Source organism: Macaca mulatta, chromosome 11 (assembly GCF_049350105.2).
Source record: "Macaca mulatta isolate MMU2019108-1 chromosome 11, T2T-MMU8v2.0, whole genome shotgun sequence".
NCBI lineage: Eukaryota > Metazoa > Chordata > Mammalia > Primates > Cercopithecidae > Macaca > Macaca mulatta.
In genome coordinates, this window is record NC_133416.1 from 79,082,195 (window position 1) to 79,102,522 (window position 20,328).

At 37.0% G+C, this 20,328-nt stretch overlaps 1 protein-coding gene across 1 annotated transcript in view; it reads left to right on the forward strand.

Moving 5' to 3' along the window:
- The first annotated feature begins 11,612 nt into the window (after window positions 1–11,612).
- TPH2 (tryptophan hydroxylase 2) overlaps window positions 11,613–20,328 on the forward strand; it is a 90,939-nt gene continuing 82,223 nt past the window's right edge. The window contains 4 exon segments of the mRNA NM_001039946.1: window positions 11,613–11,717; window positions 14,207–14,356; window positions 17,029–17,212; window positions 17,321–17,421. Coding sequence (NP_001035035.1) covers window positions 11,613–11,717; window positions 14,207–14,356; window positions 17,029–17,212; window positions 17,321–17,421 — 540 coding nt within the window.

Below are 20,328 nucleotides of genomic sequence, written 5' to 3' on the forward strand. Positions count from 1 at the left end.
ATTACCTGATACTAAGTATCTGTACTTGGACATATGTATATACACTGCCATTTAAATGATGCAACCATATTTGGCTTGTTCTTCCCTTGGGATCTTATGAGGAATTTAAGTTGTGTATATTTGAGCAGTTTTCTAATTACAAATGCTTTCCCCATTGTTGTAAGCAGTTTTCTATTTTTCAGGCCATCCATCTTGACACAGGGAAAAACGGTGTGTTACCCTTAGAAAGGTTGGGGGAGTGTCTACAGTTGTACTGGACATCCACACTCTTTTTTGATATCCACAGCACTTCTTTCAGCCACCTGGGAAATTACACTGTTTATGAAATCAATGTTTAAAAGAAGTGATTATAAACAAAAGTCTTCCAAGAACAATCAGGAATCAGGAATATGGTTTTTGCCTGATGTGATTCAATCCCTATTCATGAAATCAGGATGTTAGAATAATAGGAAGTGAGCTATTAAATATGCCTCTCCCTCTCAAGTGATCTGGATAGTATATTGCTCCTCACATACCTCTGTCTCTGCAAAAGGTGACAGAATGAAAAGAAATTCCAGTAAGCTTTGCTGCGATCATTGAGCAGCAGTCTAGTTTAGCTTTTTTAATTAAAAAGACCTATTAACTTCTGAGAGGGACTTTTGCTGTGACAGTCAATAATGTTTCCAACATCACACTAGTCTTACTGGAAGCACAGAACCCAGTGGGTTGGTAGACTGCTTTGAAAATACAAATAGGGCTGTTTTTCTATGGCTTTGAGTGTTGTTTTCCCTGATTGTGTAGGTACTGGAATCTCTTCCATTGGTGTCACTGACTCGCTTTGCAAAGCAAGTTGCTCTCCAGTAGGACAGCCATCATGGTTCTTCTGAATGTCAGCATTAACACTGCATGCTACAGTCACTGTCGGGGGCATGGATATGGAGTATGTACCCAACGATTTTGGCCACATGCTTTTTTTGTTAACTAAGTCAAGTCTTAAATGAGCCAAATGTAGTGTTTGCTGACTAGGAAGTAAGTCATTGGAAATTAACAGTATTTAGGCTGTGCATGGTGGCTCATGCCTGTGATCCCAGTACTTTGGGAGGCTGAGATGGGAGTATTGCTTGAACCCAGAAGTTTAATGTTACATTGAGCTATGATGGTGCCACTGCACTCCAGCCTGGGAGACAGAGCAAGACCCTATCTCTTAAAAAAAAAAAAAGTTAACAGCATCTAACCCTAATAAATTATATAGAAATTAAATTGTTAGGTTTTTGGAGTGAAATTTAAGTTCTTTTAGTTTTTGTACTTTTACAAGTAATGCTATTATAAACACATCGATGCCCCTTCAGACACTTCTTCCCCCAAATGGACAACATCCACTCTTCTTTTGCACATCAAGGTGTAAAGTGAAGTCTAAAAGGTGAATTTTTTAAACTTGCTCAAATATTTGTCCCAAAGTTATTCAAAAGTTGAGTAACTTTGGGACAAATATTCTTCTTTGATTAACAGAGCTTTTAAGCATTCTGTATAAAAGCTTAAGACTTCTTAAAGGAGGAGAAACTATCATGGTTCTCACTAGTTTCCTCCACATCCTACTAACTAATAATGTTTTTCTAAACTAACCTTTGAACTTTCTGTGGAGGATGACTTTTGCCAAAGTTTTATTGACAAGTGAAGACAGAGGAGAAAAGAATCCTTTTCATTGACATTTCATACCTGAAAAGCGCTTCATAAACTACAGCTTACATAATGGATGGGTTGTCTTGGCAAAGGCACATCTTAGGGATGGAATTTAAGAAATAAGAATGTGGTCAGTTCAGATGACAGAATCCTGAAGCCATCAGTCAGACACAGTAGAATCCTTCCCCGATTAAAATTGCTTTTATCAAAAGGCAGGCAATAACTGATACTGGTGAGGATGTGGAAAAAGGGGAACTCTCATACACTGTTGGTGGGAATGTAAGTTAGTACAACCACTATGGAGAACAATATGGAAGTCAGTAAAAAAAAAAAAAACTAAAAAAACTACCTTATGATCCAGCAATCCCACTGCTGAGTGCATATCCAAAAGAAAGGGAGTAAGCGTATCCAAGAGATATGTGTACTCCCGTGTTTATTGCAGCATGATTTATAAGAGCCAAGATATGGACTCAACCTAAGCATCCATCAACAGATGAATAAAGAAAATGTGGTACATATACACAATGGAATATTATTCAGCCATAAAAATAAAATTCTGACTTTTCTGACAACACAGATGGAACTGGAGGACATGTTAATTGAAATAAGCCTGGCGCTGAAAGATAAATATTTCGTGTTCTCATTCATATGTGGAGACTAAGAAAGAAAAACTGCATTTATGGAGATAGTAGAATGATGGTTACCAGAGCCTGGGAAGGGCAGTGGGGAGGTGGGACAAAGAAGGGGTGGTTAATGGGCATAAAAATACAATTAGAAGGAATAAGATCTAGTGTTTGTTAGCACAATAAAGTGATGGTAGTTAATAATTTATTGTGTATTTCAGAATAAAAAGTAGAATTGGAATGTTGCTAATGCAAAGAAATGATAAGTGCTTGAGGTGATAACTATCTGCCCTCCCACCAAAAAAACATCCTTTCTCCAAATATATTCCCCTTGAGCCTAACAGGACAACTGAATCATTCTGAACATGAGAATACACCTTCCTTTTAAAAACAACACACACACACACACACACACACACAAAACTCTTGTAGCAAAGGAGATTCTTTACCACAGAAATTCTCATTTTTATGGGTCACTGAATTTGATTTTGTGACACTTTTTCCCATGTCTGGGTTGCTGAGGTTTCCACATCCTTCAGCTCTACCCCTCAGAATTAGACATAAATAAGTTTAGAAGAGAGTTTATTCTGTAACAAGGTTTGAATTATAAATATTGTACTTGATAGCTTCACAATACGGAGTAGATCCATAAGAGGCCTACCCTTGGTCCAGGGTTCACTCATGTTTTAATCTCCTAAGTTTCCTAAGTTTTCCTTAAAGACTCACATTGTCTAAGAGCATCACCATGGATTTCAAAAAATACAGTCTTTGTTGTTAAGCTTGCTTTAAAAAATGCAGCCGGGCACGGTGGCTCATGCCTGTAATCCCAACATTTTGGGAGACTGAGGTGGGTGGATCACCTGAGGTCAGAAGTTCAAGACCAGCCTGGCCAACATGGCGAAACCCTGTCTCTACTAAAAATACAAAAGTTAGTGGTGTGTGGTGGTGGACACCTGTAATCCAGGCTTCTAGGGAGACTGAAGCTCAAGAATCACTTGAACCCAAGAGGTGGAGGTTGCAATGAGCCGAGATCATTCCACTGCATTCCAGCCTGGGCAACAGCCAGTCTCCATCTCAGAAAAAGGAGAAGAAAAAAAACTTAGAAGTTTTATAAGCCTTATTTTTATTCTTGTTCTGTTATAATTTATATGCTATCGCTGACCCAAAGTTTCTTGGCCACAATTTAGAATTTTATACCCATGTAAACACAAATAATGTGAACCGTGTTGATAGGTCGTCTTATCAAATAGTACAACTTGCTTTAGGGGCTTGTTTTCTCAAATTCAAGGTGAAATCAGGGTGGAGTCTGGATACCTGGGTCACTTTTATAAGGTGCTTTATTCTTGCAAAAGATATAAAGTTTGTTCTATAAGCTTTGGAAGTCAAACGTCAGAAAATAATTTAGTCAAACTGAATTGTTCATATTAGAAAATGTCTACTTATGAAGTAAAACAAAAATTTTAAGAGCACAGATTTGAGTCAGTCATGGATTTGAGACCTGGTTCAGTTGCTTCTTAGTTTTGTGACCAGGCCTCTCAGCCCTCATTTTCTCATCTGTAGACGAGGATATTACTTACCTCAGTTGTGAGGAGTAAATGGAGTACATATAAAATGTCTAATATGGTACTGGGCGTGATAAAGCACTTATAAATGCTATCACTATTATTATTTCATGGCAACCAAATACTGCCACAAACCATCTTTTTGAATCTTACAGCTATGTGGTTTGCTTTTCCTCCCCATACATACTACCCTGCAGATAGAGCCTTGAGGCACCCATCGGTTTGTTGTCTATTGATTGAGGTCATTTTGACTTCAAATCTGAACTGTGTATTCCGGTTTCTTCTGAGCCACAGCCTTACTGCCCCCACCATAAATCACTATTCTTTTTGTGCTTCAGTTTTCTTCATATTTGGCTTAGATATGCTTGCCTTTTATCCATTCTCCCTTTATAAAAAATTATTTAAAATGATGATGAGAAAAGAGTGTAAGATATAGCTCATGTTTTGCTTATTTATGAGGTCTGATCACCCTCAATCAATAAATAATCACAAAATCAAAAATGACATGTCTGCGTTAAACATTTTAAGTAGTATGGGAAATCACAGTGTCTGACAGTGAACATTTTATTAGGAAACAATGCTTAATATTGTGGACAGCTGTTTTTGGTTTTGCTTCAACATTAGGTCAATTCGGTCAGACTCTGATATCAAATTGTCCTGCTTGATTTCAGGTCAGATTGTATTGTCTGCATGTCTAGATGGTTGACACAACCTTCATGCAAAGTTTCAGTGCAATTTTTCTTTGTTTATCCTTTTTCCCTCTCAAATGATAGTTTATGTAGTATTTGAGAGTAATCAGGAACAAATACTTTTGTGTTATAAACACCTTCATCTGTTACAGTATGAGTTGAAGTGCTAAAAGTCACTTGAGTATTAATTTTTGGAAATTTTCATCTGAGCACAGTGCATCACTCATATTGACTATTGAGACTAATAATCAATCAAGACTTCACTCAAAGTCAGGAGAGATGTTGGTTTGTGAATATCTTGAAAATAAAATGGTGTTATGTAGGAGTCTGCTTGAGTTTCCTAAAAGTAAATCATTGCAGGCTTATTTCATTTCCTTTTATTGATAAGTTACAATACTAGTAAATCAAGGAAGCACCTTAGATGGGCAATAAACTCATTTTGGTATGATATTCATGCGGTTAATTTGACAAAATTAGGAGTGGTTGGTAGTAATAGAGAACAATTCCTTCCAAGAAGACTAAAGTATACCCTATAATCTCTAGAAGACAAATGTCAATGGGAAAAAAAATCCAGCCAAACTGATTGTTAGCTTGGTTGTGTGCTATAAACATAGAAGTCAGCCCTTTCTCTTGTCTTGTTCAATATGAATTTAAGCATAGTAAGCACATGCATCAAATTTGCTTGTGACACATACTTGATAGACTGGAATGATAGCTTAAAACCTAAAGGACAAGTTATTAAGGGAAAAGGAATCAGACTTTTTGTTGAATTCCAATCTTGAAACTCCCACTGTTGCTTTGAGTATCTCCAAACACTCACATACAATATCTATCCATTAATAACTTTACACCTGCTTTCTCCATTCACACTGGGGTGTTGCCAGGCAAATTCTCCCTTACTTTAAGTATACTCACGTCCTTTCATTCTTTCTCCCAAACACATTTCTTTGCACTACTGAAGTCTAGCTTTCTCTTCATGACATTGCATTTCCAGCTGGCTTCTAACTTGGCCAGCATGATGGGTGTAAGTGGTAAGGGAAGGAGAAGAAATAAGGAGTCCTCAGGCCTCTCACCTTCTGTCTACAACATGGAAATTGGTAGGCATGGATAGGTTAGTCTCTTCCAATTGTGGGCCATGGACGCTTCAGCATCCCCTTGGTTGTTTTAGTTTATTTATATTGCCTTTTTCATCTCTTTGTTCATATGGGCTACAGCCTCACAGAAGCCATTTCCATTTATCCAGGTGTTTTAAGGACTGGTTTATAGTATTTCTCTCATTTCACTACTTTCCTCAATGACAACAAATACCTATGTTGAGGACTCACTGATATTCTTAACATAAAACTTCCCTAATTTTGTGGACCCCTATTTCATATCTCAGCTGTTTGTCATCATGGCCATTCATGATCACATGGCCTTCTTCCTCCTGTAAGATATTATATTGGAGGTCTCCTTATCTGACAATATCTCTCTTTGTATTTTCTACTCAATTTTCCACTTCCTGACTTCTAGCCTCTGTAGCTGCTTGATCCAAACCAATTCTGTTGGCTCACCTTATGACTATTGACTTCTTACTTAACACGAATTATGAGGGCAACCACCTCATTAAAACCTAGGTATCCATGTCTCTTAAATTTCTGTCAAATATTGCAAACCAATGCTCAATTTTATATTACTCTGGCTTCAGAATCAATGAGGCATAGGAAGATAATTAACACTTTGAGTGTCGAATATCTGCCAGCCGCCATGTTAATCACTTTATACATATCCAATACAATCAGCATAACAGCCCTATAAGGTTTAGATATTATTGCCCTTCTATTACAGAAATGGAGGCTGAGAAATGTGAAGTAATGTGTCCTGCTTAAGCACAAGTAGGAAATAGCAAAGCCAAGATTTAAACTTTGTTTTACTTAAAAAAATGCCTTATTTCCATGCAGCATTTATTCATTTATTTATTTACTTTAGAGATGGAGTTTTGCTCTGTCACTCAGGCTAGGGTGCAGTGTCATGACCATAGCTCACTGCAGCCTTGAACTCCTTGGCTCAAGCGAGCCTTCTGCTTCAGCCTCCTCAGTAGCTGGGAATACTGCCACATACCATTACACTAGTAATTTTTATTTTTATTTTTAGTTTTGTCTTTTGTAGAAATGGGGTCTCATTATATTTCCCAGGCTGGTCTCAAACTCCTGGACTCAGCAGTCATCCTGCCTTGGCCTCCCAAAGTGCTGATATTATAGGCCTGAGCCATTATGCCTGGCATAATTTATTTTCAAAGTTTATATTTTTGTAATCAATGTCACACATGTACATGGTTTCCACAAGATTTGTTGTTATGAGAAACTGTTCCTCCCCTTCTCCCCACCATCCATATCCTCCTACCCTCCTCATCCCCCACCAGTGGCAAGACTTTCAACTGTCAGGTCATGCTTGTGGTATTTACTTCCATATGTCTGAATGCTGTAGTATGTGTATGTTGCAACTACTTTGATTTTCAGCTCTAGGCATTAACCATTGATTTTTCATCTTGGAAGATGAGAATTTAGCTGTTTATCCTCTCCCCACAGCCCCTATTATTCATATGCACACTTTCTTATCTGTCTGTCTTCCAATATAATTGATATAATATTGGTTAGGTCAATATTTAGTGCTTATGTTATGACTTTGTAAATGTAATCCTCCAGTGAGACATGCTCCCCTTCAGCCCTAATTTTCATTTTTCTTGGGGAGTTAATTTTTATCAAGGTTTTTTACTTGCTGATTTTATATATAGTTGTCACTAATCTAACCCCATACTCTCCAACAAATATTTAAATTGGGGCTTGTCAAATGTGAACTTACAGGGTAATCTGATTACATTATTTTGTCCAGAGCATTCAATATTATCTTAGCTCTCACTGTGTTTTAAGATCTTGCCTTTGCCAGATTCTCCAAAGAATTTTTTTTGTCTTTATTTGGCTGGAGACTAAATGCCTGACTGTCAGCCTTCCGATGTTTGGGAGTCTCCATGTCATGATATGAGTCTCAATACCTCAATACATTCGTTTAATCAGAATGGTACCCCCTATTCTCAACTATGCTTGATGCTCCTAAGTACAGTGGCCCTTTGTTTTACCCTTTCCAGAGAGTAACCTTCCCAAGAGGAGGTGGCGTGGCTGTTTAGAATAGTCAAGGGGAATATGGAATTTTAACTGCTTTTTAAAAATAAGATAACAGCTTTATTGAGATATGATGTATATGCCAAAAGTTTCCCTCCCTTAAAGTGTACAATTTTGTGGTTTTTAGTATATTCACAAAGTTGTGTAACTATCACTAATATTTAATTTTACGACATTTTCATACAGAAACCTTGTACCTTTTAGCAGTTATTCCCCACCTCCTCTTTTTTTCCAGCCCCTGGCAGCCACTAATCTACTTTCTGTTTGTGTCTCTCTCTTTTTTTTAAAATGATCTCTTTTAACATCTCTAGACATTTCATATAAACAAAATCTTACAATACATGCATGGTCTTTTCTGACTGGCTTCTTTCACTTAGCATAATGTTTTCAAGGTTCACCCATATTGTAACATGTATCAGTACCTCATTTCTTTATATTGTGAAATAATATTTTATTTATGATACATCTTTTTTGTTTTTTTTTCATTATGTGATAGCATTTGAGTTGTTTCTACTTTTGGCTACTATGAATAATAATGCTTTGAACATTCATGTACAGTTTTTGTGTGGATATATGTTTTCATTTTTCTTGGGTGTACACCTAAGAGTAGAATTGCTGAATCATGTAGTAACTCTAGTTTTACCTTTGTGAGGAACCACCAAACGTTTTTTCAAAGTAACTACACCATTTTACACATACCTAGCAGTGAAATTGTTGAGTCATACAGTAACTTTATGTTTTGCATTTTGAGAAACCACCAAACTGTTTCCCAAAGTGACTGTACCATTTTATAATACCACCAGGTGTGAGTGTTTCACATTTCCTGCTTCCTTACCAATATTTGTTATTGTCTGTCTTTTTTATTTTAGCCATCCTTGTGGGTCAGAAGTCATACTGTGTTTTTCGATTTGCATTTCCCTAACGACTAATGACGTGGAGCACCTTTTCCTGTTTGCATTGGCATATCTTCTTTGGAGAAATGTCTATTAACATTTTTTGCCCAGCCTCAGCATAATAGGAAGACCCTGCCTTTACAACAGCAACAAAAAATTAGCTGGGTGTGGTGGCCTGTTCTTGTAGTCCCAGATGCTTGGGAGGCTGAGGCAGGAGGATCACTTGAGCCCAGGAAGTGGAGGCTGCCAAGAACTATGATTGTGCCACTGCACTCCAATCTGGATAACAGAGCAAGCTGTCTCAAATAAACTTTGTTTCCCAATTAAAAATTGGTCTATTTGTTTTTTTCATTGCTGAGTTGTAAGAAATTTTTATTCTGGATACTGTCTCCTATGAGATACATGGTTTACCAATATTTCCTCCCGTATTGTGGGTTGTCTTTTCACTTTTCTGAGGGTGTCCTCTGAAGCACAGAAGTCTTTAATTTTGATAAAATCTTATTTTTTTCTTTGGGTACTTATGCTTTTGGTATCGTATCTAAGAAACAATGGCCTAATCCAAAGGCAAAAACATTTACTCCTACCCTTTCTTCTAAGAGTTTTAATTTTAGATCTTATTGTGTGTTTATGATTCATTTTGAGTTAATTTTTGTGTGCAATGTGAAATAGAAATTCAACTTCATTGTTTTGCATGTGGATATCCAAAGTTATTCCGGGACAGTTTGTTCAAAAGATCATTCTTTCCCCATTGAATTGTCTTGGCACTTTTGTTGAAAATCAATTCCCTCTACATATAAGGGTTTATTTCTGGACACTCAATTCTATTTCATTTACCTATATATCTGTCCTTAGTACCACACTGTCTTGATTATTGTAACTTTGTTGTAAGTTTTGATTTGTCTAACTGCTTCTCACACTTCGAACCACTCTTTTTCAGTCTCATCTACCTTCAATTCCAGAGATATTTGAGCCTTTAGGATATTCTGTCATGTAAATTGCGTTGCTTCTCAGTCTTCTTCATTGATAGCTTAAGGTTCAGCTTTCCCATGACTGCAAAGCCTTTGATCATTTTTTTCTTCTTTCAAGCTGCTAATTTTTTGTTGCTGTTGTTTTCCAATTTATGCATTTCTTATGTACCTTGAAAAGGAATTTTTATGTTGTTTTAATAGGGTTTCTAGGGTGAGAAAAGGTAGTTAAATCTTTAATATTGTAAATACATATTTTAAATAAATTACTTTTAATATCTTTTTTCCCTCGCTTTCACATCCAAGCAGGGACACTGTCTAGTGGATTTTATCCCTTCACATCTCTGGTTTTTTCATTACATCTCAGTAACATTAGCTATTATTGTCATTACTTCATTCATCTTATTTAAACTTGCTTCTCCTATTAGCTGATTAGAGCTGACCTTTACAGAATATGTAAACCAAATAATATTTTCAGAATTAGATCAATTAATAATTATATCCCTTCAAGATTCCAGAAACAATTAAACTTCAGTCAATATTAGTTCATCCCAACTTGTTTTGAAACCCCTTTTTTTATATATATATATAGGCAAGCAGTGCCAGCACCAGATTTTGTTTAGATTTTTAGTGAAACAAGCACATTTGGCCAAGAGTTTTTCATTCTTCAGGAGATTGGTAACATTTTCCTGTGGCCTTGTGAATTTTATGACTTTCTAAGGTTTGAATAGTAAGAATATTGATTAATCTATGCATGTCAAGTTGCTGGATTTGATCTAGTTGACACTGATGTTTGACAGTATATGTAGTCATTAAAAGCTCAGATGTCTTAGTACTCTTAACCTCTGCCTCCTCCTCACCACATAACACACAGATCTCATATATTTAAGTAGCAGTTTTTATATGAAAGGGTTATGTCAATGATTAAATTTCCATGATTTTCAGTGGAGAGAAAAAATTCAGTAACCACAAGAGTGTTAAAATGAATGGCTGATATATGGGAATCTAGTCTCCTTTTATTTCTCATTTAGTAAGGAAGATTCCAGGGTTAGTATCTGAGCTATACGTAAACTCCCTGTGGCTAAATCAAACCCTTACATTTTCTTTGCAATACATTTTCCTCCATATAACTCTACATAGAGGAATCACAGGATTAAGAAGAAGTCCTTCTATGAAAGCCATTACACATATGTACACTCACATGTTTGCATGCACAAAATTACAGTATGTCAGGTCAGAAAAAGCTTATTAACATAAAATGGAGTTGGTCAATGAGTAAAAAAATAGGCTGATAGGAGGAATAAGATCTAGTATTCAGGAGCACAATAATTTATTTTCTTTTGTATGTTAAAATAACTGAAAGAGTGGAATTGGAATGTTTCTATCACAAAGAAATGATAAATGCTTGAGGCAATGGATATCTTGATTACCTTATTTGATCATTACATATTGCACACTTTTATCAAAATATCACATGTACCTTATAAGTATGCACAACTATTCGTTATCCATAAAAATTAAAAATTAAAAAATCCATAAAATGGTTTAAGGATTCAGCAGTGCTGATCTTTCGTAAATTATTTTTCTAATTTTGGAAAGAAAGCACAAAATCTTTGAATTCACAGTTGCTTAAAGACTGAGGTTAACTTGCTAGCGGCAGGCTTGAGAGATGAGAGAGCTAACGTCAGGGGATAGATGGTTTCTTGTACAAATAACACCCCCTTATGTATTGTTCTCCACCACCCCCGCCCAGAAAGCTACTCGACCTATGAAACAAATCACATCATGAGCACAGATAACCCCAGGCTTCAGGTCTGTAATCTGACTGTGGCCATCGGCAACCAGAAATGAGTTTCTTTCTAATCAGCCTTCCATCAGTCTCCAGTCATTCATATAAAGGAGCCCGGGGATGGGAGGATTCTCATTGCTCTTCAGCACCAGTGTTCTGGACAGCGCCCCAAGCAGGCAGCTGATCGCACGCCCCTTCCTCTCAATCTCCGCCAGCGCTGCTACTGCCCCTCTAGTCCCCCCTGCTGCAGAGAAAGAATATTACACTGGGATCCATGCAGCCAGCAATGATGATGTTTTCCAGTAAATACTGGGCAAGGAGAGGGTTTTCCCTGGATTCAGCAGTGCCCGAAGAGCATCAGCTACTCGGCAACTTAACAGTGAGTACTACGTACCTGGCACTATGGAGAAATATTTTCTAGGGCAGTGACCATCTTCTCCTCACCATATGAATCCCTCTTGTAGTGTAAGTAAGCACGCACACCTCAACTTTCTCCTTCTTTATAAACTCTCTACCCTGCTTTCCTCCTGTCTGCCTTCAGTCTTCCTCTTCTCTCCGTAAGCAAAGCGAGTGTGCCAATCACTGCGTGCTAAACTTTTTTTCCGCAAAGTTTATAAGTACGGAGTTAAGAAGTTCCTGAACATTAAGAATGAGAGATTGTATGAATCAACGTCTTAAATCTACAACCAAAAAAAAAAAAAAAAAAAAAAAGAGTGTGAAGAATTTTGAAAAGCCATTTATTATTAGGAGGAGGAGTAAGGAGAACAAATTAAATAAATTTCCACGGTTTTCAGAAGATCATTGTGTCTCCTACACCCCCTTCAGTTTACAAAGCCTGGTCTTTAAACATAGAACTATTATTTTCTGTTCTTAGTTATGGGTGCAGGTTATTGGAATAAAAGAAAGATTGAATTCCTTTCAAAAGTTTTTCTGTGTTCCACATTGCTCAATTTTTTCAGTTTACTTGATGGAATAATACAAGCAATACATCACTTGCTATGGTATTTAAGGGAGTTTTATGTTTATAATATTTACAGAATAAAAAAAGCAGTATTTGCAGGATTTTAGATCCTGCTTTGAGGTAATAGTGATGGGATTTAACAAAAACCATGAAATAAAAATGTGTCCAGGTCCTAGTCATTAAAAATATTAAATGGTATTTTATTACTGTACTACCAGAGTTTATCAACCAAATCCAATTCAGTCTGTATCATAGAATAATCTGTTTTAATATCGTAGTTCCAAATATGTGCCAGAGGGCTGCATTGTACTGACATATTATTACTGATAAAAATGTTGAAAAGTAAACGTGGCAACTTCTGTAGAATTATTTAAATCAATTTGCAAAAATAAGGCCAAAGCGTAAATAGATTTTCTAACATTTAAATATAATGAATATTTGGATGAGATATTACAATGAAGAATTTTGAAGTCATAATTAACTGCTAGAAGGAAAACAAAGAAAGCTTAGGGTAATGCTAATGTATGACCCTTTTATATAAAAAATGCTACTTATATATGCGAGATCTGTGTGTTATGTGGTGAGGAGGAGGCAGATGTTAAGAACACTGAGACATTTGAGCTTTTAATGACTAAACATACTGTCAAATGTCAATGTCTGCATAAACTTCTTCCCTCCCTCAAGTCATAAATAATAAAATCTCCATCTCTATTACATATAATCTAGTGAGTAAGGCAATACTGATGTGTGAAAATAAAGCCAGTAGAGAAATCAGAAGAAGACAATGGCAGATAACTATTCACTGGGTCCCAAAGCAAACCTACATTTCTCAGTTTCATGAGGATGTAGCAGATTGGTATGATTGTATTAAATCACCATTTGCCAGGAGTTACTTCTTTGTCTGCCCAATGCTGTATTTGCATATAAAGAATATAAAACAGACCATCCTAATTTTGCATTGTCTGTCAAATGAAAGTTCCCAGCTTGTTGTTTTTGTTTTGTTTCCTCCCATTCTATTCCTAAATAAAGTTTCCAGATTTTTATTCTGCATTTCTGGCAATGTGACCTGAGTTACTGGAATCTGTCATTTTTTTCTTTAGCCAGCAGGACTAATAGACATTACTTCCTCAGGCAATATAAAATCTTAAGTGGCGAATGAAGTGTTAATCTTCTTCAGTTTCTCAGATTTTACTGTTTGCTCCTAATAATTAGCTTGCCAGGTTTCTTTCTTCCTTTCTTCTTTTTTCATTTTATTTGTGACTGAATTTTAATAGTCACTTTTCAAGCATTGTCTTCTGACACAGATGGCCTTAGAGTTATACACTTGTCTGTGTTAAACTTTTGCAGGCAGATTCACATTGACACTGTGGATCTAACTGAAGAAAGTAATATTACTCATTAATTTCTGGGCATGTGCTGACATATTTCAGAACGAAATAAATATTTTGTTTTTAAAATTTAATTGAAACTAAAATTATTGTCAAAAATATGTTTGATCTTATTTTTATTATGGTTAGTAATTAATATAGTTTCCATATGATTCAATGACGCTAAGAGATCAAACTTTGTGCTGTAAAATAATTCTAGAAAGGCAGGAATTGTTCATATATGATACTTCAGGCTTTATGACAGTCAGGTTTTTGTTGCTATTAAAGCGAAGCAAATCTGATCCCCTTTTAATTTCAACCACTAGATGATGTCTTAGACCACTGGAAAACAGTCTCTCAGCGTAAATTAAACCAATATTTATGATTGAAAGTTATGAGTGACATGGCAACTTCACCTTAAGTTTGTATGATTGGTGGAGCTTCCAACTTATGAATGAAATGTGTGGGAAAAATCTAATTACAGAGGATTCTGGAACCCTAACTAACGTTTCGTTTTATTATGCTTCGACATTCCTGAAGCTAAATAAAGCTAACTCTGGCAAAAATGACGACAAAGGCAACAAGGGAAGCAGCAAAAATGAAACTGCTACCGAAAGTGGCAAGACAGCAGTTGTTTTCTCCTTGAAAAATGAAGTCGGTGGATTGGTGAAAGCACTGAGGCTCTTTCAGGTGAATGTAAAATATCATTACATCATTTTAAAAGTGACTGTGTGCCTGGTTACAAACCTGTTATCTGCTCTGAAACATTTCTGAATCAATTTCTGGATAATGTGGTGAAAGTTTCAAAGGAACCAAACCTCAAGAGGCTTTAAAAGGGGGGTCTGTCTGTCAAGCAATGAAATAAGCAGAATTGTATAAGCTGTGGCTTATTAATGCAGTTAGCTTGTTAGGAACTCTGAAGACTATTGCCAGGTTAGGAGGTCAGTACTTCAAAAATGTGAGCTTCCCACCTGAAAATGAAAACACAAGAGGAGCCAAACAGGGTATCTTAAGTAGCAAGAGCCTGCAGCTTGATTTGATTTGTTCACATTTGAACTTACACATGTCCTAGGAGCATGTTTATTACGAAAAAAGTGAGATACATGAGTATAGGCACTCGGTATTCCCCTAAGCCTCATTGTTTATGTGTCTTTATGTATCTTTTTGTGAAGATGAGTCACTCTCCTTATATTATACATTGTGGGGCTAGCTCTTCCCTTATCTTATAGAAATGTCGTAGCATCTTCTCAGGCCCAAATCTGTAGTTTGAACCCTCAAGAAAGATTCTGGTTAGGGGTGAGGCTGGAAGAAAAGCTGTTGTGTTCTTGCCAGCATGTACCTAACGGTTTCTCTACCCTTCAGCAAACACCCTCCCTTACAAAATGCATTTTGTTTGGGGGCAGTGGCTGTTGATGAGAGCTGTAAGATAAGGAGCCTAGCTCTGCATGATGCCTTGGGCTGCTAGTGCGGTAGAAAGATAGCTGGAATTGCAGTCAGGGGATTCAGACCTGTGTTCTCCTGGTTTGGCTAAACACTAGCTGCTTCCTAGGTTCAATTTCTTTATTTGTAAAATTGCAATAATAATTCCTACCTAACAGGATTGCTGGGACGACATAATATGAGTGAAAGTGCTTTGTAAAGTGTATAACTATGAGGCATTATTATGATGCCTCTATGATGATCATAGCAGGGGAATTAGCAGCCTGATTTGGCAAATCATTTCTTGTTCTCTTTTGACCTTGAAGAAAGGATCAGGCACCATAAACAGTGGTAATGGAAATCTGAGGAAATATTTTACAGATAATTATGTCATCCAAGCCTGTGTCCATACAGTGCCAAAGGCAGGCCAATTCAATTAGACAGCTGGGTGCAGTGGATAAATTCCTGGAGAAGGAGTTAGCAGCCCTGAGTTTTCACTCTGCCATCAGCTAGTCACCAGACCTTAGCTAAACCATTTAACCCATCTGGACCTCAGTTCCCCTAAAAATATCTACTCTGCTTCAACCAAAAGTCATTAAAAGCCTAACGTGACACAATGTATGTGAAGTCTCTTGGACCTTGAACTTAATCTTAATGTTATTATCAGCCAGTTGAGAAAATATGACATTATTGTAAAGGTTAATAAAAACAGAAATAGAACATTTAGTTTCCTAGTCACAAGACTAGTTTCTTTTTTTTTTTTTTTTTTAAGACTAGTTTCTTTATATAGGAGAGGGTGCTGTTTGATTTGATACTATTCTGGCACTGGAAACTACGTATCCTGCTCTTATGCTGAAAATTCTGAGATTGTCTAGGATTGTATCAGGAATTGTGCAGGTAATCACAGTGTATCATCTGGAGTGAGAAAATGTCTGCTTATTTGGAGGTGGGTTGGGATGAAAAGAACAGAGTCTTCAATTAACTTAGAGGAAATGAAGAACACATCACTGGGGGAAATTCTAACCTGATTTTTAAATATTAAATCACTGTCCTTATCTCTGAGATCCATCATAGAGTGATAGTTGCAGCAACACATCCTTGGTTGAAGCTAGTTTGAAGATTGTCAAAAGAGAACAATTATTAAGTGATCCCATTTAGGGGTTATTATCATTATTTTTTACCTTTTCTTCACCCTCTGTGCAATTGCCTAAGTTGTTTGTTTTCCTTTTGCCTTCAGAGATCCTCTCTTGACTACTTATCTTGCTCCTATTTCTTTTTCTACCATATGGATTACAGTTTGGCTAGTGTTTCCCAAGCCTCAGTCATTTTCATGCCACCTCCCCCATTTCTGCTTGCCATTTGTACTGTTTACTTATAAAAAGATTATAAAAGGTTATTTCTAAAAGGCTATTTTAAAACTCTGTTTATTTTAAAAGAAAACTTTTTTTTTTTTTTTTTTGAGACTGCACTCCAGCCTGGGCAACAGAGCGAGACTCCGTCTCAAAAAAAAAAAAAAAAAGAAGAAAACTTTATATTAGGGGTTTGAGTTTTAGTTATGTTTTTCGGAAACATATAAATATGGATTATTACATGATAATGTAATAAATAATTTTTTCCCCAAATAATAATGTGCCACCTATGGGATGTGTACCACTCTCTGGGAAATGATGATGTTCATTTTATAGGGCCAGTTTATATTTTAAATGCCCCTTCTGTTTTATATGAGGCAGGACAACCTATACACAGAAGTATGAATATATAGATTTTTTATTAACAGAAATAATGGTTGGAAACATTTCCAAGTTTTATTCAAAGAACAAAGAGATTGTCTCTTCCTCTTGCATGGGTACTTGGCACCTTGCTTAAGACGTGAACAAGAAAAGCTGATGGCATTCCTTTTATTGTCCCCCGAAGGTGATTTTGAGATGGTCATGTTTCCACAGGAAAAACGCGTCCACATGGTTCATATTGAATCCAGGAAATCTCGGCGAAGGAGCTCTGAGGTTGAAATCTTTGTGGACTGTGAGTGTGGGAAAACAGAATTCAATGAGCTCATTCAGTTGCTGAAATTTCAAACCACTATTGTGACGCTGAATCCTCCAGAGAATATTTGGACAGAGGAAGAAGGCAAGGGTGGTCTTAGCTTGTTGGGTAATTTTGAAATCTGACAAATATTGCAAAGGGGAAAACACAATCTGTGAACTAATATTTTTGAACCTGCACTGTTTTCAACAGAGCTAGAGGATGTGCCCTGGTTCCCTCGGAAGATCTCTGAGTTAGACAAATGCTCTCACAGAGTTCTCATGTATGGTTCTGAGCTTGATGCCGACCACCCAGTAAGTGTCCAGTAAAATATATTTCTCACATGCTCTCTCAGCTCCACCCATGTGACAGGCAGTGTGCCATGTTCTGTGCTGCAATGCTTTATTATAGAACAATTTCTTATTTATTCCCCATAACTGAGAGCAGACTTCCAAATGATAAAGCTTCCCTGTACACGTGTTGACTGGAAGCAGGTTAGAAGGATGGTATTTTCACGTAGCATTTATTTTTAAAAGGGTTGGATAGAGGAGGAGACTCTAAACCTTGGAGAATATTTCTGTGGAATTAGACAGCTGAAATATACTTGCAGATGGTGACCCTTGGAAAAACGATGAGCTGAAATTGATCATGCCTCTGGGAAACTAGGGAGGACTAGGCATTATGGGGCTCAGTGAGAGAATAAAATTCTTTTTGCTATTTTCCTTGACTGGAGGTAGTTAGGAGTAGAGTAATGTAGTTGACTTCAGTCTCAATGGAAAGGCAGAGCGTTTTAGAATAAAGGCTATGATGGAAGACATATCTCTTCCCACATCTACCCTGAATCTATCTACCATCATTCTTTCCTCTACTCCAATAAAAATGACCATCTTTAAAGAAATATGATACTCGGGTAAGCATTTCCCATTATTCTCCCCTTCCCCCCTTTACATCAGTTTTTATTTAACACAGGAGACCTGGAACTTCTTTATGGCCAGAGTGAAGTACAGTTAATAGTGTGGGAGAAGTAAGCAATGCACCCATTCATTATAGGCATTTTTCCCTCCCCCAGTGCCCCTTGTCTAAAAATGGGCAGATAAAAGAGTAAAACCCAAGCAGATCACTAATGCTTACAGGACGTCTCTGTGGTCTGCAGGTAATATTTACAGACATTCTTTGCTGTTTAAACTGAGGAAATACGGGGGTTTGACAGTGTGGCTCTACTCTGCACAGTGGCTCTCTAAGTGCGACCCCAACATCAGCAGTGTCAGTATCATGTGGGAATTTGTTTTAACAAGTCCACCCTTAAGTTTGAGAACCTCTGTTTTAAAGGAAACTATGACAACTTTAACACTAGGGAAATTTTCAATTAAACCAGTCATTTGACATAACATACCAACTCAGACCAATTCAAATATACCATTCAAACAAATGGTCAAACAGACCCAATTCAACTGCATTATTTTCAAAAATTCTCTCAAAGAAACAATGTGTTATATTTGCTAATATAGCCTAAAATTTCAGAATATGTTCCAGTAATTCACATGTAAGGCTTCTGAACATTAGAAAAACATTAAAAATGGCTTTAATAATCACCCATTGTTATCTTTCCCCTCTCTCAACTTCCAGAAGGCATCAGAATTAGCACAGGAACCTGACTTAGCAGCTAAGCAGTACCCGGGCTGCACAGACACCAGCTGTTAACTTACAGAATGACCTTGGCCAAGTCCCTTTACCTCTGCACCTCAAGTTCTTTATGTAAAAAGTGGAAATAAACTTGTTATTGACCTCAAAGGGGTGTTTGAAAAGCCTAGTTAATAAAACAACTGGAAAGCATTTGGCAAGAGTAAATGCTTAATTCCAGAAATAGAAATGCTGTATTAAATCATCCAGATCAATGCCTGGATGGTAAAGGATTTTTTGATAACCTCCTATTTCCAAATGCTCCCCTTAGTCTAGTTTGAAAATTACTCAACCTGGAGAAAGGAGTTCAGCCATTTTAATGGAACAACCGTAGGAACCACTGACCGTGCTGAGAATAAATTTATTCCAATACCCAGCATAAATTTTCCTGTGCTTAATTTTATTCCATTACTCCTAATTATACCCACCTTATGATACCTTCTCTTATTTTCTGTGCAGTCACTAGAAATAATTGCAAGTACTTAGCAATCCCCTCTCTTGTCATTTTTTAAACCACATATATTTCTTTTATAAGCACACCAAATGTTCATTATACAGAATGTAATATTGGCAAATTGGTGTTTTCGTAAGTTGTTTGATGAGGATGGAAAAATTGTCTAAGCACTTTTTATGCCTGGGAATAATCCCAGCCCTGAGACAAACACAGGGACCCTTGTGATAGGGTACTTCAGAAGAGGCTTGGAATATAAGAGTAAGGTTGCTGAGGCTCCCTAGAAAGGGTTAAATATCTAGGTCAGTGTCTTTCAAACTTCAAGGGGCAAACAAATCACCTTTGAGATCATTTTTTTTTTAAAATTATACTTTAAGTTCTAGGGTACATGTGCACAACATGCAGGTTTGTTACATATGTACACTTGTGCCAAGTTGGTGTGCTGCACCCATCAACTTGTCAGCACCCATCAACTCGTCATTTACATCAGGTATAACTCCCAATGCCATCCCTCCCCCGTCCTCCCTCCCCATAATAGACCCCGGTGTGTGATGTTCGCCTTCCCGAGTCCAGGTGATCTCATTGTTCAATTTCCACCTATGAGTGAGAACATGTGGTGTTTGGTTTTCTGTTCTTGCAATAGTTTGCTGAGAATAATGGTTTCCAGCTGCATCCATGTCCCTACAAAGGACAAAAACTCATCCTTTTTTATGGCTGCATACTATTCCATGGTGTATATGTGCCACATTTTCTTAATCCAGTCTGTCACTGATGGACATTTGGGTTTATTCCAAGTCTTTGGTATTGTGAATAGTGCCTCAATAAACATACATGCGCATGTGTCTTTATAGCAGCATGACTTATAATCCTTTGGGTATATCCCCAGTAATGGGATGGCTGGGTCATATGGTATTTCTAGTTCTAGATCCTTGAGGAATCGCCATACTGTTTTCCACAAGGGTTGAACTAGTTTACAATCCCACCAACAGTGTAAAAGTGTTCCTATTTCTCCACATCCTCTCCAGCACCTGTTGTTTCCTGACTTTTTAATGATCGCCATTCTAACTGGTGTGAGATGGTATCTCATTGT